This window comes from Mustela lutreola, chromosome 8 (genome assembly GCF_030435805.1).
Source record: "Mustela lutreola isolate mMusLut2 chromosome 8, mMusLut2.pri, whole genome shotgun sequence".
NCBI lineage: Eukaryota > Metazoa > Chordata > Mammalia > Carnivora > Mustelidae > Mustela > Mustela lutreola.
This window is the reverse complement of record NC_081297.1, coordinates 82,497,994-82,516,691: the sequence shown is the minus strand read 5'-3', so window position 1 is coordinate 82,516,691 and position 18,698 is coordinate 82,497,994. Positions and strand designations below refer to the sequence as shown.

The 18,698-nt window shown below is 41.9% G+C and overlaps 1 protein-coding gene across 1 annotated transcript in view; it reads left to right on the top strand.

The window, feature by feature from the left end:
• ITPR2 (inositol 1,4,5-trisphosphate receptor type 2) overlaps positions 1-9,722 on the top strand; it is a 502,139-nt gene extending 492,417 nt beyond the window's left edge. The window contains exons 56-57 of the mRNA XM_059185826.1: positions 5,621-5,782; positions 7,013-9,722. Coding sequence (XP_059041809.1) covers positions 5,621-5,782; positions 7,013-7,099 — 249 coding nt within the window. The 3' untranslated portion in view covers positions 7,100-9,722. The remainder of the gene's footprint in view (positions 1-5,620; positions 5,783-7,012) is intronic.
• Positions 9,723-18,698: the final 8,976 nt, after the last annotated feature.

Sequence of the window (18,698 nt, the reverse complement as noted above, 5' to 3'; positions counted from 1 at the left end):
TCAACATTCACAGAACAAATAATCCAGTCACGAAATGGGCAGAAGACATGAACAGACACTTCTCCAAACATACAAGTGGCTAACAGACATACAAGTGTCTAACAGACTCGTGAGAACCTGTGCAACGTCACTTGCCACCAGGGAAATACATTCCATTACTTCTTAATCTCGCTCTGATGTGGGGAGAAATCCTTATAATCCTGCATGTTCTTGAGCCCATGGCCAGTGACGCATCATCAGGGATAGTTTCCATAAAAACTGTTCCATTATGTAATGTGCATGAACTTGTCCAGAGGTGGAAATCAAGTGCAGGGACATTTGCCACTGTACTTAAGACCTCCAGGAAATCTAAACTTTCTAGGTTTCAGGCTGGGCATTTTTAACAGGCTGATCTTGGCTTATGTGGTTTCAAGGGTCATGTCTAGCCTCAACACTGTTTCTGTTGGCTCCCTCGGGGAGCTCGAGGCTTGTCTCAGCAATTTGATTTGTGGAGCTTGCCTTGAATTTGTGGCTCACAGAAGGATGAGCTGGAGGAGACACAGAGACCACCTGGGTTCATATTCTGGACTTACAGATGAGGAAACCGGGACTCAGAGAGCCAGCCTTCTCTGTTCCCTTAAATCATGTAGCTAGTTTTCAGTTACTCTAAAACCAGAACCCAGGAGTTCTGACCCCTAAGTCCATAATCTTTCCATCAGACCACATTGCCTCTTTGGCACAAATGGGGTATCATGCTGAAGAATTAGACATGAAAACAGCACAGCTAACCTTGAGGGACAACTGACCCCCTAACCATTTTATTGAATAACTGCAAAAGTAGATAAGTCAAATTGATCTATTGAATGTACTATTTGAATGATTTTTTTTCATTTCAGGTCATCTAGAAAGATACATTATTTTTAGAATCTAGGGATAGCTAGAAGGTGCCAGTCAGCATGCTCCAAGAATCCTTTCTCAGAACCATAACTGGTTTATCTCTGAGCTTTGCATTTTAGAACCTTCAAGAAGCTCTGAATTTCCACTCATTGAAGTTAGGTTCTTACACTGTAACCTCAGAGCCTAACAGTTAATCTTGAACTTCTCCGAGTTATGCTACCCTGTGGTTAAATATTTTTATTCCTGGTGGAAGAAGGAAATGATTTCATATTGACTAACAGAAGTCGACATGGGAATCTGCTAGTCATGTGCATGATCACAAGATGTACATAGCCTATATGAGTAACTGGGAAGTAACGGATCAAATCAATCTGCTTTGTTAGATGGCAGACACACTACACATCAATAGGGTAAGGAAGTGGTGTCCTGTTCTGTACGTCCATCTTGCAGTTCTGGCTTGGACAAAAATCCAAGGTCTCACCTGCTCAGTCTGAGCCTTCCATGGAAGCCACTCCTTTGTGCCATAAGAGCAGAAAGAGAAACCTTGGGGCTTTTAATTGGGGGCCACTTTTTTTTTTTTTAAATTTTATTCATTTACTTGACAGAGACAGAGAGATCACAAGTAGTCAGAGGGGCAGGCAGAGAGAGAGAAGGAAGCAGGCTCCCCGCTGAGCAGGGAGCCTGATGCAGGGCTCGATCCCAGGACCCCAAGATCATGACCTGAGCCGAAGGCAGAGGCTTTAACCCACTGAGCCACCCAGGCTGGGGGCCACTTTTGATGAAAAGTATATGCAGCATTTATTCTGAGCACATTATTGCATTTGAGTTAATTTTGGTGAAAAAAAAAAAAACGTACTTCCTGCACTCATTTAAAGAAACATCAGTTGTGAACATTATTTTTAAAGGACTGGCTTTACTTATAAGAAAGAGGACAGAGAGCAATTTTGGTTGGGTTTTTTTTTCCCCCATTTTGGTGAGAGATGTAAAATATTCATGTCAAGTTCCTTAAAAATTAAGGAAAGAATCTACAGAACACTCAATGCTGAAAAGAAGTCTTAATTACACATGGTATGTAGGCTTCAGATTATGGTCTGTTGATGTAGAGGGGAAGGCCTGAATAAAACAAAAGCACAAATGTGGGAGAGAAGAGACTGAAACCAGCGAACAGGCAGAAACAGAGAAAGATAAAAGCAGCAAAAGAAAGAAAGGTGAGGAAAACCAAAACGGGATTAGAAACAAGAACAGCTTTGGGGGACTATGAGAAAGGACCATAGAGCCCACAAGCCCAGGCACATCCTTGCTTTCACCAGCCTTTGGCAGATGTCTTACCCTCCACCTAGTCTGAACTATGCTTAGGTTTGCTGACTGTTCTCCCGGTGCCCAGCACAGATGCGGTAAACCCAGAAAGAAAGAGTAAATGAATGGATGAACACAGGGACAAGTGAAGGTTGAGGGTGTAGGGAGAGTCCTGACCCTGGGACACCTACCATAAGATCTCTTCAAATTTGGTTTCGCAGAGTCTCACCCATGTTCTCTTTGAAGTAGTGATGTCATTGGCTAAGTATCAGAGCAGTGGTTTCCTTCTGCTTCTTTTGGAGACTTTCTGAAAGTTAATGATCTCACTATCCTGACCCTGGGTGTCATCATGTCCATTAGCACCTGCTTACTCCAGACCCAGCTGTCGGAAGCTCTCCAACCCTTCTGGTCCATCAGCGCCCCCTAGAATCCCTATCCTGGTACAAACCACCTCTCCTGCCCCAGAATACTGCCTTCCTAGCTCTCCCAAGACTATCCCTAGTCATTCAGCCCACTTGCTGGCAGCTGCCTATTTCCCTAGCCCTTCCAAACTGAGGGCCCTGCTGACTGGGTTGCTCTGCACTAAGGACTCATCACATCTTCACCCACACGTGAAAATGCCATTTTAAACCCTTTGTCATCACTTCCCCTCTGATACCTCCTGCTCACTCCTGTACATTCCAGCACAGATTTTGGCCCTTGGCCACCCACAGACTCCTTATCCACCCCAACCACTGATGTCCTTCAGGAAGACCTCAGGGACTTTGTACACAATTCACCCAAAGATTAGCCCCTGCAAATGCAGTGATTTTTTTTTTTTAAATTGTAAAGACACATAACAAAAAATTTGCCATTTTTAAGTGTACCATTGTTCAGGATTAAATACAGTCACATTACCATTACTACAACCCATTCCAGAGATTGGGTCTTCCCTAATGGAAACTCCATACTCACTAAATACTAACTCCCCCAATTCCCTGATACTTCAGCAGATTGAAGGCGCTTTCGCCCTAAAATCTCCACTTCCTGAAGTTCTATAAACCACGTGCTAGCCTCAGTTTCTTCATTTGTAAAGCTCCAACCATTGATAATACTGCGAAGAATACAGATACTAGACAGATAAGAGAACCGAGTTAAGTGAGCTTTTGAAAGGAGTACGTGCTTATGGAGCTGGGAGCCCAGCTCCCAGCTCCCAGAACCAACCCAGTTGGTTCTCCATCCCGCCTGCCAGGCTACGGCAGTAGCATGTTAGTGTTAGCGTGTTAGCGTCCCGCACTCCAGCCAGCACTGTGTGGACTCTAGCTTCCCCTCACCGTGTCTTTCTGGTCCCGTCGTTCGTCAGTCCAGCTCTCTGCCTCACCTGCACATTAACCTGGCTGTTGGGAAATCATGGTTTTTGCGGGCGTTATGACAGAGCGTGGTTTCCCACTTTGCTGGGGCACCCATCCTACCCTAGAAGTGTTTCAGGGATCCTTAATTGGCTTCCTCCTCCTACGCGCACCAACAGCTCTTCCAGATCTTTCCCCTTCCGGTCCATCTCCCTACCCTGCTACTACTCCAGCAATTAACATGAATCTCTTTCATCTGCGTAGACCAAAGCTCCGAAACTGGAGTGCATGTAGGATTCATGAACTTCGCCAAACATGTCCTGGTTTGGAAAAAGGGAGTGGGATTGAAATCTACAGTTTTAACAAGCAACCCATGAGGATTTTGATATATACAATGCACAGCCCACTTTTCGTAGAACGCTATCCTAAGCCACAAGCCCCTTGGAGCAGATACCTTATCAGATACCTGATTTTCACCTCTAAATACCAGGCCAAAGATGCTGAAGGGGAGATGGAATGAATGAATTTGGCTGTCACTCTGCTCTTCAAATTAAGTTACCATCCTCCTTTGAAATACTAATTAGCCACAGCTCTTTAAGTGCAGTTTCAAATTCTTTAATATGTTTCCTCTTTAATTCTTTATCTGCCCTTTTTATTGCGTTGGTGGTAGGGAACCATAAAGAACTTGTTGTTTTCTGAGCGGTAACAGTAACTACAGGACACCAGCAACAGCCCCATGGCTGGACAAGATTGAGAAAGAAGGATAGAGATAGGTCCGACCTCAGGGGAGGAAAGTAGGTACTCGTGGGCCCTCATTCTAGTGACTGGCCAGGCAGAAGTCATGGCAACCACCACAGTCAGTGGGATTTTCTGAAGTGGGAGGAATTTTTTTTTTTTTTAGGATGTTATTTATTATTTGACAGAGAGAGACAACAAGAGATGGAACACAAGCAGGGGGAGAGGGAGAGGAGAAGCAGACTTCCCACCAAGCAGGGAGCCAGATGCGGTGCTCAATCCCAGGACCCTGGGATCATGACCCAAGCCAAAGGCAGCCACTTAACGGCGACTGAGCCACCCAGGTGCCCCTGAAGTGGGAGGAATCGTAAGCGGGGAGATCATGCTAGAAATGCTGGGAAAAGGTGACCTAGAGAAATCGGGAGGTAAATAGCAATGCAGGCTGACATCCCCGGTCGGTAATGGAAAGGTTCACCTGGCTTCCAATCCTAGCTCTGCCATTCCCTCGCTTGTCAAATGGGTGTTTAAACTGTTGGGGTGGCTCATTGTCTCATCTGTAAAATGGGAGCAATATGATTTACCTTGTAAGCTCTTTTGAGGATTGAAAAGTTCACTGTAAGTAATGCAGGGTGCTTCTATGATGTTAAGCAATCAGAGTTTTCAAGAGAACCGGGCATCGGGTAAGCTCCTTATTTCTCCAACAATGGAGGGCTACACACACACACACACCCCTACACCCAGTCTGCCTAGAAAAACAGAAGTGGTACCAGCTATTGCCCTCTGGGGAAGTCTAACTCTGAAACCTCATCCTCACTGTAATAAAATGTTTCCAAAGGGAGCAGACAGAGTAACCTAGGGCCATGCCCTCCCACTTCCCTCTTGCCTGAGCGGAGTTCAGAGCCCGTCTTGGGGAAGTAGGTGGTGAACTAGTTTGGCATGGGTGGCCGGAACTGAAACATTTCTTTTACCACCCTCCTATTCTGCTGCCCCTTTCTTTTCTGGGGTGAGGGGGTGGGGATAGGGGAGAAAGAGCTCATGCCTCTACTGTACACACACGTACTTGGATCTGTTCTCCGTAGCCTCCAGACCCGACCTCCTCATTCACCAGGATTCACTGGATCCCCTTTGAGTTCAGTGTGCTCTGCTGAATGATGCCAATATTTAAAATCTTCCTCCAGCTCATGAAAACCAAAGCCTAACCTGCCCTTCATTCCCACCCACAGACCACCCCAGGGCCTGGCCAGAAAGAGTTCCTTTGCTTTGAGTACTAAGAAACTTTGATTTAAACATTTAATACTAATGAGCCTCTATGACCCCTCTTTACAGAACTCCAGACTCCCTTCCAGTACTTATTCCCTTGCTCTTGAACATGTATTTGCTTCTAGGAGAAGAATTTAGACTGGTTTCCTCGGATGCGAGCCATGTCCCTCGTCAGCAATGAAGGTGATGGTGAGCAAAATGAGATTCGGAACCTGCAGGAGAAGTTGGAATCCACCATGAGCTTGGTCAAACAGCTATCGGCACAGCTGGCAGAGCTCAAAGAGCAGGTCAGTGTGCTCGGGGAGTTGGAGCTGCCGCTGGGTGGGGTGAGTCAGGGGAGACCTGAGGCTCCTGGGAGCAGGACTGTTATTCACAGAGAGCTGTAAATTCCAGTAGGGACCCCCGACACTGTGCTGTGAGAACCACATCTCTGCAGGTCACTAGGGTGACTCTTCTCCACCTATGGGAGTAGGGGGGATGAGGGGAGAAGGCACAAAGCACGAAGTACAAGGGCCTCTTTGTACTTTTTGATAGAAAATTATATTTTCTGCCATCCTAGCAATTACTAAACTCATCGGGAAGGCAGATCGTCATCCGGACCTGTCATTTCAATGCTATAATCAGCCCCTTCATCGTGTGAAATTATTAGCAGTAGTAAAAATACTATCAAAAGTAGCTGTGAGATTAAGAGTCACTTATGGTTTCTCTCCCTCCCAATCCCATCTTGTTTCATTTATTCTTCTTCTACCCACTTAAGCCTCCATGTTGCATCACCACTTCCTCATATCAGGGAGATCATATGATAGTTGTCTTTCTCTGCTTGACTTATTTCGCTAAGCATGATACGCTCTAGTTCCATCCATGTTGTTGCAAATGGCAAGATTTCATTTCTTTTGATGGCTGCATAGTATTCCATTGTGTATATATACCACATCTTCTTGATCCATTCATCTGTTGATGGGCATCTAGGTTCTTTCCATAGTTTGGCTATTGTGGACATTGCTGCTACAAACTGAGGGTTGCCGAGGGGAGGGGGTTTGGGAGAAGGGGTTGGGATTATGGACATTGGGGAGGGCATGTGATTTGGTGAGTGCTGTGAAGTGTGTAAACCTGGTGATTCACAGACCTGTACCCCTGGGGATAAAAATATATGTTTATAAAAAATAAAAAAAATTATAAAAAAAAAAAGTAGCTGTGATAACTCTTCAAATGACTACCATGATGGTGATGATTATCTGACAAGTCAGAGCTGCTTGAAAAGAACCACGGTTCCTGTTTTTAAACCACAGAGAGGGATTTGCCTTTTCTCTCTCTCTCTCTCTCTCTCTCGGTGGAAATTCACTTTAAAAAAAAAAAATCCACCCGCCTTTTTTTTTTTTTTTTTTTTGTAACTATATTCTGGAGGATGCCAGACAGACTGTAGGTGCTTGGGAAATATTAACCCCACATTGTGTAGCCCACCAGCACTGTGGAAAAAGGGAGAAAATGAGCTCAACACACTCTCTCTTTCCCTCCAGATGACAGAACAAAGGAAGAATAAGCAGAGACTGGGCTTTCTCGGATCAAACACACCCCATGTGAACCATCACATGCCATCACACTGAGACCATGGTGGGGGAAGCCGTGACTAGCCTTTCATCAGTGTCCTGCCTGATCACTGAATAAAGAACTGAGACGGAGGGGAGTGAACAGTGCCTATTGTTGAAAGTTAAAAACAACCAAGTGCCAAGATGTTGAGTGGTTTAGCTCTGAGAACAATTTATAACTGTGTTTTCATGGTTGAGAAGACCAAACTTAAAAGCTAGAAAGTGCACATCACGCATTCTTAATGTAACGTGAAGTAGCTTGCTTGGAAATGGCAGGGTGCGCGGGGGTGCGGCTGGGACAGACGACCTTTGGCTAAATCAGTAAGAGTCAGTTTTGTCTTAAATACTGACGGCGACCTTCGTCGCGGTCGGTTGGGATTTATTTCTCTTAATTACGGCGAATAGGTTAGTGATACAGGAATTCATATGGGGGCTAAGTTTTCCTAAGGAAAATAACAGTAGAGATTAAAAATGAGAGTTGCAAAGAAAAAATGTTAATTCTTCCAAACTGTAGCTGTCACAGGGCAATTTTCTTATTTATAACGTGCAACACAATGGATTTCCAGCTCTTTGGAGCTCGTGCCCCTCACACTGACAGCACAACTGGAATGTGATTGCTTTCCCCCGGGTGCTGAGGGGCTCTGTCACTGCGGAGCACAAAAGGGGATTTTCAGATAACCCGTTCAAAACATGTTTTAAGTCGTGTAGAGGGGAAGATTTTAAAAGATTTGGGGAAGAAAAAGCTGGCGGTAAGCCCCCGGGAAGAATTTTCTGTGTGTGTGAACATATGTATGCTATTAAAATGTATTGAAAATAATAAATGGAAATGCTTGAAGATAACAGGGAATATTGAGAAACTTATGATAGTCACATTGCCTTTTATAAATATGGAGTAAAAGCTATTTGATTCATGTTTGCTGTGCTTAAGGAACTGAGTGGTTTTATTTATCCTATCTGTGCAGTTAAGGGGGGGGGAATCCAAGAAATTTATTGAGTACTCAAGAAAATGTGGCATTTCAATTGTGGATTTTAAACTGTATCGGTAAGAGCTTTTCAGAATGTAGAGAGATAATCATCTCTTCCTCAAATTGTTTTTATGTTAAATTATGCAACCAGGATTTGTGGAGGGGGAAAATAACCTGCCGTGCTCATAATATTCGTAGACACTAAACACTTAGGATGTTAAAGCAGAATACGGGTAATGGAAAAATGGATGCATGGTGAGGGGACAAGGCTCCTGAACCCAAAGTCTGGGAGATGCTTTGCAAATTGACCTCTGGCCCTTGTCTCCCAAGGAACAATTGCGTCCAGAGTCTTAAAACTCTCAAGTTATTACTGGCAAAGTTTAAGGTCTGGATAGGGTTTCCTATGACCATTTTTAAAGTTTTTTGGATTGCTGCTGTCATTTAGTTTAAAACTATTGGCTCTTCAAATTCTTGAGTCATGGTCTGAGTAAATTAAAAATGGATTCCTGAACCAATCCTTCCACAATGTTGAAATGTAGACTTGGAATGAATGTGTGGAAACCCAGAACAACAGTTACTTAACTGACTCTACTAGTACCTCCCACCTTCCACCCCTCTACCCCTGTACTTCCCCCACATTAAGAATTCTTTACTGTGACACCGTAGTATTTTTCCTTACCAGACGCGGAAGAGCCATGATCCCAAAATACTAAGACATTGAGATATATATCTGACTGCAGCATAAAACTTTGAACCTAGTAGGTGTTCAACAAATGTATGAGAAATTTCACTGTGGTTCAGTGACCCTTAATTCTTTATTAAAACTTTGAATGATATCACATACTTGATTTTTTTAAATGGCTTCAGCAAACCAAAGTCAACCAAGGCAGTCATTGTTTTAATCCAAGACCATCGTTGTTATAACAGTATTAGATTAAAGTAGACTTTAAAGTATTTTAATTAAACAGAGAGTTTGCAGATGGGTAGAAGAAAAGGACATTGGTAAAGATTGACTCTGTTCCAGGGTAAGAACCCATCTCTGTTTTAACATGAAACAAGATATTTTTGGTGTCTGAACGTTAAGAGAAGAGATTAATTTGTCCAGAGGAGAGCAGCCTGCTTTTCACTTGATGGACTATCTATTCTTTCCTGGGACCATGCTGGTTCTTTTTTATAGTGAATAAACCATTGGGTATATAACTGCTATCAACAAATGACCTAACCTCTCCACCCATTGTCAGGCACAGCTCACCATTTTACAGCATATTTTCTCGAATGGGAAGTACCCGAACGAGATTGCAACTGACCTGACTCTTACTTGTTCAAAACGGAAATATTTCTCAATTGTGTTTTTCTTTCCTGCCTAGATACTTAGAGATTACAGAGCAAAATAAACAAAACAAAACAAAAAAGCAAACAAAAAAGTCACTCTCCAGGCTCTTAAAGTCATGATGTCACGAGATGATAATGATGGGGAAATTTGACACTTGATATAAGTTCATGCTTGTTATGTATATGTTTGGTAATGCAACTGGAATATTTGACCTAGGCAAGTGTTGGTTAACATTTTTATATTTATATAGTGATATTAAAATGAGTACAGTAATCTTTGATTTTGATGTTAAGGGAAATGTCTTACTTCTTAGTTATTAAAATACGTTATCAGTTTAAAAGCATCAGTTTCTGCTGCATATAATTTTTAATTTCAAAAAGATTTTATTCTCCTGCATGATACATTCTGAGGCCCAAGAGTTTAATAGAAGCGTGTTTCCTAATTTATAATATCATTTGAGATGAGAGAGTTTTTGTATCAGATAAGACTATAATATTAATAAATAAATTATATACATGTAAAAATTATTTTTTCAACCCCTTGAGAAAGTTCATTGAGAAAGGGCTTATTTTCTCACTTAACTGAAATTTTTCTGTTGATGATGAAGATGCAGCTTCTAGTGGGTTATTGATTATATCAGGAAGATATTCCATTCAAGTCAGAACTAATCATGTGCTTATTTCCATATCTTCAGCTCACAACTCATTGTTTTGGCTGCTCTTTTTAGTTTCTAGTTGTTCCATTACCAAGAGTAATACACCAGGGCTCACCCCTGACCCCCACGTGCCAGGGTTGAGATGAGTGGACAGACTGGCGGTCTGAAGATTTGGGCAGGGAAGGTGAGGACTGGATCTTCATTATGTTAGGGAAAAGGAGTAAATGAGAGAATGTCGGAAGTGGACTAGAGGGTAAGCAGGTAAGTATTGCGTGGGTGTAGTGATGTAACAGATTACAGACTGGAGAGCTAACTTTTTTTTTTTCATTGTTTAAAAATATTTATTGAACATTTACTCTTTTTTTTAAATTTTTTATTTTTTTATAAACATGTATTTTTATCCCCAGGGGTACAGGTCTGTGAATCGCCAGGTTTACACACTTCACAGCACTCACCAAAGTACATACCTTCCCCAATGTCCATAACCCCACCCCCCCTTCTCCCAACCCCCCTCCCCCCAGCAACCCTCAGTTTGTTTTGTGAGATTAAGAGTCACTTATGGTTTGTCTCCCTCCCAATCCCATCTTGTTTCATTGATTCTTCTCCTACCCACTTAAGCCCCCATGTTGCATCACCACTTCCTCATATCAGAGAGCTAACATTTAAACATGCTTTGAGCAGTGCTTTATGCAAGGGCGGCTGTAAGAGGCATATTCCCCCAGCTGTTCTTAAATCAATATGGAATAACCCCCAGACGCATTCCAACATGCTTGACATATGATACCACTCAAAAGAGTGGGGTGACCTCCTTAAACACAAATACACATGTCTCTGGGAGCTAGGCAAGGCACTAAAATGTGTGACATTGTGGAGTGTGTACCATTTGTAGGGATGGGGAAGCTCAGGGAGCCTTCTATTGGCAAAAGTCAACAACTAAGTCCAGGTTTTAGAAAATGCCTGAAACCGATTGAGGCCCTCCAGGCACTCATTGGCTATCTGTGAAATAATCGTTGGTCAAGCTCTGCCATTTAGTAGAAGAAAACACAATACCAAAACCGAGCAGAGGAGCTAACACACATGCAGAAGTGGAGAGATCTGAAAGTAAAATCCAAGTGACATCTCTGACTGGGAGTGTTTCCACAGGCTGGAATCATCTATAAAATTATCAGGCCGCTACTTCTCATATCATCACCAGTAGACTTTTTTCCCCCTGCAGTCGAGTATTACTATATTTGCCTCAAATAATATGATTCCAATAGAATATGTCAAGACCAGATAAGCATAATTTATAAATTATGAATAAAATGGGATTGGTATAACTTTTTTGCGTGTGATACTTTAAGTGCCTTTTTCCTCACTTACCATGTTTCTACATAATCTGTCCATCGGTACGGAAGCCCTTATTATTGCTATTTTACATAGCGAGACATGAAGGACAAAAAAATTGGGTGGCTTGAACCTCATTGCACTAATCCAAACAGAACATTGTGCCCAGCATTTATTGGGAACTGGCTAAATCCCCAATTGTCCAACACTGGCAAATCTATATCCTGTCTGGTGCCCAGCATGGGCTCAGTGGGCACAGGCCTCTTGGTCATCTAGCACTTCCTGGTTCTTAACACGCAGTGCTTCAAGATGGTAGTTCCCCTCCAAAGACAATCAAGCTTGCAACAGCTGAAATCAAAATGAGTGGCATGAATCACATGCAAACCAGGAATAGAATTCTTTGCTCATGTGGGCATTTTCCAGTATGCCACAATTCCTTGAAGCAGTGTGGCAAGAATTGTTTTGTTTTGCTTGGAATCGGAGGAAAGGTTGAGGGAGGGAAATTGGACAATGAGTTCCTCTTCCAGTAAGAATAATTGGCGTGAAGGGCAGGAGTTTTCCTGTGGAGGGGAGCAGGATGGATGTCTGCAAGTCACCCTGCCTTTGACTGGTCAGCAGTGTGTTTTGCAAAATCTCAGGAAAGCCTTTAGCTTCATAGCAAGCCAGAAATCTGTGCACTTGAGCATGTCCCGTGTCTTTCTGCAATAGCAGAGCTGCTAATACCTTCCATGGAGTCGGGCACATACCAAACAGAGAAACACAGAAACCAGACTTGATGCAGGTAGAAGACCTATAAGAACAGATTAGTTGGGGCACCTGGGTGACTCAGTGGGTTAAAGCCTCTGCCTTTGGCTCAGGTCATGGTCCCAGGGTCCTGGGATCGAGCCCCACATCGGGCTCTCTGCTCAGTAGGGAACTGCTTCCTTCTCTCTCTCTCTGACTACCTGTGATCTCTATCTGTTAAATAAATTTTAAAAATCTTAAAAAAAAAAAAAAAGAACAGATTAGTCATTGAACTTATTTGAATCCATTTAACGGAAAATCCTGGTTTTTACACTTCAATGTGAATTTCCCCTAGGTTAGCCCATTCACTTTTAACACTGGTTCTTGGATTAAAAATCACCTCCTCGAAGAATTACCTCCCCACAGCAATGGAAATGTGGATACAGGTGCGGATTTCTTCTGAAATCCCCTGCGACACATCCCTTCAAAGTCCCCCTCACCCCTGCTCAGTCACATGTGTTGGCACAGGGAAAGTTTTCTGAGGCTGCTGCCTGTTCTAGTAACTGCTTTTAGTTTTGATGTTACAATTGTCTTCACTTTGGACAATTGTATCTGCTTGTCTGCCTGGCGTAACCTCTACCTTCTTTTTCGACATGGATAAAATGTTTCTTTGTGATCCTGGTCTGCTTGGCAGTAGAGTCAAATAATTTTGTGTGCACAATAGCTTAAAATTAGACTCTGCTCTGTTAAAAAAATAATATTAATGCATTTTATATCAATTAGGTTTTATCAGGAAGCCAAATCATGATGACTTAGATTTATTTTAGGAGTTTGACGTGATATAGTGGTGGTGAAGAGCTCTGTGGAAGGCTGGTGCTTCTGCGTCTGGCTGTGGGTCTGAAGTCACTAAGTCAGGGGGGCTGGCCGTCAGGAAGAAAAGCTGGGTGTGAAGCAGGAAAAAAACAAGGACAGACTGGGACCCATGGGGACACAGAAATTTGCATCTAGCTCTCACCACCGCCAAACTCCGTAGCCCATGTGACTGAAAAATGAAGCTGGCGTTCTTCACCTTGAGGCTGCAGCTGTGTGTGAACCAGGACTCGGAGAAGCTGAAGGAGATCTATGGGCACTGGGGAGTGTGAGCTGGCCGCTGCCCTGCACCCACAAGGTGTGCCAGGAGATCAGGCTGTGAGGCTCCTGGGTGTCTGTTGCCTACTCTATCTGAACTTGAGGGTTGTTGCTTCACTTGCATCTACCACATCTTGTGAAAGTATCTCCTGTGTTCAAAATTAACCGGTAATCCTATGAAGAAGGGGATTCTGGAAAATTATAGCTCCAGCTAAGCTTGATTGACGTAGTACCTAGCCACCCCACTGGAGTAGACCTTAATGCTTACCGAGAATGATGTTCCTTTTCTAGTGGACGCATACTAGACACGTTTCCCAGCACCTACCGCAGTTGAGTGGAAAAAGGCATGACTAGTTCTGACGAATGGATTGTGAGTGATTGACAAACTGAGACAGGAAAAAAGTCCCTCCACAATGTCCAGGTCTCCTCACCACCTTGATTATGGAAACCAAGATGGGACCAGTCTGAATCCCCAAGTCCCTTCTTTGAAGGGAACTACGCTGAAGAGCTTGATAGGTACAGAAGAATTGCTATGACAAGAAAAACTTTCATGTGCTAAGGCATTAAAATTAAAGAAGTTTTGGTTGTTGGTAAATGAGATTGGGGTATGTGTAATTGTTACCGGAGCATAACCCAGCCTTCCTGACTAGTACAGATATGCGTATTAGACACTAGAAAATTAACCCAAATACACTGTTTCTGGGATGTAGCCAAGAAAAATAGAAAGTAAAGAAAAACCTACATATGAAAAATATCCATCATATCATCATTTACAATTCAAAAATTGAATACAGTCCAAAGTCCAGTAATTTTGGTGTGTTTAAAATTTATACTTTACTCATAGAATGGAATGTGATGAAATCTATGAGAACTATGCAAACTGAGGCAACATTGGAAAACAGGTAGGATGAACTTTAAAAATAGCTAGAATTATATGTTCACCATTAACTGCATAAAAGCATGTTTCTCAAAAAGACATGAACAAAAACTATAATGATACTTGTTTTAAAATAGCTAGGATGATACATTATTTTCCTTTTTCTCTATTTTCTCTATTTTTAATATTTCTTCTATGGTTTAATAAAATTTTTTTAAAAGTAAGTAAAAGTGATACTAAGTCCAGCAAATATTTCCTGAGAACAAGTTTTCCCAAACTCATTTACATTTTTATATGATAATGGGAATTGTAGATGAAGTGAATACCATAGCCACAATTTATATTGATTTCAACAAGACATTTAAGAAAAGTTGCATGATATTCCTATAGACAAGATGCAAAAATTGGTCCTGGATCAGAGTGGAGCTCTACAAATCTGTATGCAAGTGAATACTTTTATTTAATGTGAGGTTAGAGTAAAATATCCTTGGCCTATTGTTAGATGTCAGTCCTTGGCCTTCTCTTTACCAACATTAATTTCAATGTCTGGAATAAAGAAATAGATGGCAAAATTACAAAAAGTGGAGATGACATAAAGTTGGGGAATAGACTGAGCATGACGGATGACAGTAACAATAATGTCAGAAAACTGGAACAATGAACAAGTCTATTCTGATGAGTTTTTACTGGCAATATATAAAATTTAGCTCCAAAAAGCTCGGTTGCATAAATATATGACAGGGCAAACAACCATTCATGTAAAAACCAAATAAACCATGAAACTTTGAATACAATCTAGCTCCATTTTGATATATTAATTTATTTTAACATCTTTATTTAGTGCTTACTATATTTAAGGACTACTTACTATATTTAACGACTACTACCAGGCAAGATATGATAAGGGTTTTATCTTAAAGAGTAAGCACTGGGGATAGAAAGAGAGGTTTGCAAGAAATATTCAAAAGGGAAAATCTATGGAATTTTGGTGCTCAGTTGGGTGAAGACTTAGAAAAAAATGAGGAATCCAGAATGACTTCTGGGCTTTGGGCTTGATGAATGGGAAAATAGTGTTGTTGTCCATTGAAATAGGGAATACGGGAGGAGTAGAATGTAGGGGGGAAGTATGAGATGAATTTATTATTGGTCATACTATGGTTTAGTTTTTTGAGACATCAGGAAGAAATATCTGCTAGATAGTTGAAGATAAAAGTTTAGACTCCATGAAAGAAATCAAGGTTAAAGAGAAAAGATTTAAAAGTCATCCAGACATACGTGGCAATAAAAAAAAAAAAAAAAGAAAATAAGAAAAAAAATGACATACATGGCAGTGAGAGAAAGGAATAAGGAATAAATGAATGCTCAAAGACAGTGTGGACATTAAGAAGAGAAGATTATAGACGAGCCCACAGAAAATTTAGCAAGTGAAGCTAAGGAAGAAAAAAAAAAAGGTGAGTAAGAAAAGTCAGAGAACCAGTGTGAGAACAAAAAGAAATGAGGTTTCAGAAGTCAAGAGAGGATTTTTCAAAAAGTATGAGACTTCCTATCAAATATGCTCATATCCTCTCAGATTCGCATATATCCCTCCTAACTTTCTATTCATAAACATATAAAAAGTCTAAGCATTACCACACCTAATAATATAATATAAAAACAAAAGAGTAAAATCAAACATAAACTAGGTAGCTTGATCCCCTTACTAAAGCTAAAGGAAGTTTAGTAAGTTTTTCTAAATGTATCTGGGCCACGTGCTAGGCATTCCAATCTCAGAATCAGTTTGTGGACAACTTAAGATAAGAAACTAGGAGAAAATTTTTATATAGTCTCACAATTTATCTCTAATTCCTTGACATGGACCACCCTCATCTGAGGAAGAGGTGGCCATCAACTTTTATCGGAGAACTATGGTCTGAGTCAGTCAGTTCTTCTATCAACCTTCTTTATCTCTCTTCTGTTCTCACCAAATCTTCTTATTCTACCTCTAAAGGTGAACTTCCTGTTTACGACACTGCAGGAAGTCGAATGGATGGCCAAGAAGCAAGGGAAAGCGGTATAAGGCTGGACAGGAAGGTTTCTAGCATTGGGATCTTCCACATAGAGTGAATTAAAAAAACAATGCACTGCGTCTGACTCTAGACTCAACGTAGAAGGAAAGCTTTTCTGCTTCTTCAAGGATTGCTTTTTGGGCAATGCAATTTGGGCTGCCAGCAGTGCCTGTCAGCCTGCTCGAGGAAGAGAAGTGGAATGGGAATGAAGAGAATGACCTTCTACCTAAAGAAATTCATATTCTCCTCCCAACAGCATTGTTGACAAAGGGCAGCTGGAAAGATAGCACAGAATCAGTTTGGGTAGCACAGATCCCCCAGGAACCAAGTCCCCACACTTTCAAGTCAACCTTTTAAGTCCACCTTCCCATTGTCCAGATACACCCGAATGCCGAACTGAAAAGGATGGACCAGAGGAGGCTTCTCTGCATCTGAACTTTTAAATTTAGTTCCATGAAGAATTACAGAGAAGTATAAAGTCAGGAGATTCTAAATGAGAGGCGTATTGCCATCATCTGTTCAAACTTGCTTTGTGATTATAGGCTTGAATGATCTGCATAACAATTAACCTGTGGGTTTTTTTTTTAATGGATTTGGTATTGTTCTATTGATTAGACATGTACATTGTGGTATGCCCCTTTTCTTGGTTTAAAATAAAACATCAGTATTGTGTGTGGATGCACATATAGATAAACACAGATAATAAGTGTGTTATACTATGAAGTGTTGAGTCTGCCTTTGTACCCTGCACAATCTTTTTAGTGTAAGGTCACCTTTAAAGACCCTGGTTGGCTCAGCGAATAAGCTATGTGGGCAGCAGCCCCAACAGCACGATGGCCGAGTCAGTGAGGGCCATGCCTACCCCTGAGTGGCCAGACTGCACTGTCTCTGTATTAGAAGCATCTGTTACTCAGTAATCACATCTTTAAATTAAAAATAATTGTGCTGTGTGTGGAGGATGGAGGAATGAAGTAGACAACAGATTTCAGAACATATTCTGTAAAAAAGCCCTGATTCTCGGAGAAAAACGACCATGGCATTCTAGCATTTTCCCATCTTTTTGGCTAAAGGTCAGTGATATAGATGCCTAAGTGAATGAATTCTTTGAATGCCAACTTTGTGCCCTATGTTATATTCTAGGTGGAGAGCAGCAGGCAGGGAACGAAGAAGTAAAAATAAAAAGACATGAGATGTCTTAAAAGAACTCAGCAGTTACTCAGAGATAATGATACAGAGACAATTGCAAAGCCAGGTGGTAAGTATGATAAGAGAGGTAGGTTGTGGAGGCCAGAAGAAGGATCATGGAGGAGAAACCAGAGCATTCCCCTCTGAACTAATACAAGTAGCAGCGAACATTTGAGTGTGCACTAAAAGTCACCAAAAGCTGCACATGTTTTAAATCATTAATCCTCATTCAACCCTATGAAATAAAGATTAGATTCACTTCTGGATTCAAAAGGAAACCAAAGCACAGGGGAGGTAAGCAATTTGCCGAAAGTTCCGCAGTGTATAAGATCTGGACCTAGGCAGTCTGCTTCTCAGATCCATACTCTTAACCCACACGCTACCACTTGCACTGAGGAAACAACTACAAGATCTAGGACAAGTAAAGTTCCAGGAGAGATGGGGAGGTAGTGCTGCCATTTAATAATTAAAGAAAGGTCGACGCAGGAGAAGGAGAGGAGGGAGGAACACTGGGGAGCTCTCAGAAGATGAAGATCCATGGCACTGGCTTGAGGGACAGGAGCAACTCCTCTTCATATGTTTATTGATGCATCAGACATCTTCCAGGGTTACACACGGGGCTACGGGACTAGGCCCTGGAGATACAAGAAATAAAACACCAACACTGTTCTTGCAGAGCTCATGCTTCAGGAGCAAGATAGTCCAGAATGTATTTGAGTACAATGCAGCTCATGCTATGGTCCAAGGGCAGGGGGTGCCATGGGAGCTCAAAAGAAGAAGAGGTCCAAAGTGCTATGTCCAAAGTGTTGAGATGACCCAGAGAATGTGACACCAGGACAATTAAATGGTAAGTTAGAAGCAGTCAAGAAAGTAATCAGGGAGAAGGGTCATTCTAAGTTCCAGGCAGAGTGAAGGCAAGCAGAGAAAGAGAAGAAAATGAATTGTGTTCATGGAATGGCCAAAGTCACAATAGCTGGTATGTCTTGGAAGAGTGGTAAGAGTCAGGCTATGAAATTGTTCCATGTTATTAATCTAAGGAAAAATGGGGGCAGGGGAGAGGGTAGCAGAAGCTTTTAGAGGAAGCAGAACATGATCATGTTTAGTTTTAGGAATATAACTAGAGGGAGAGTGAGGGATGGCTTGGAGAAGAAGAAGCTGGAGACAGGAAGGTCAGTTTGGTTAAGAGGTTCTTGCAAAGATCCACCTGGGGGAACAGAAGGGCTGTAGCAGGGCCGTGGTCATCTGACAAAGAAATATGGACAGACCCGAGAGACACACATGAGGTAGAGGTCCAGGATTTTAGAACAATAGATGGAGAATTGTTGAGGATTACCTTGAGGTTCCAATCTGAGAAAGAGGGTCAATGTCCATTAGCAGAGA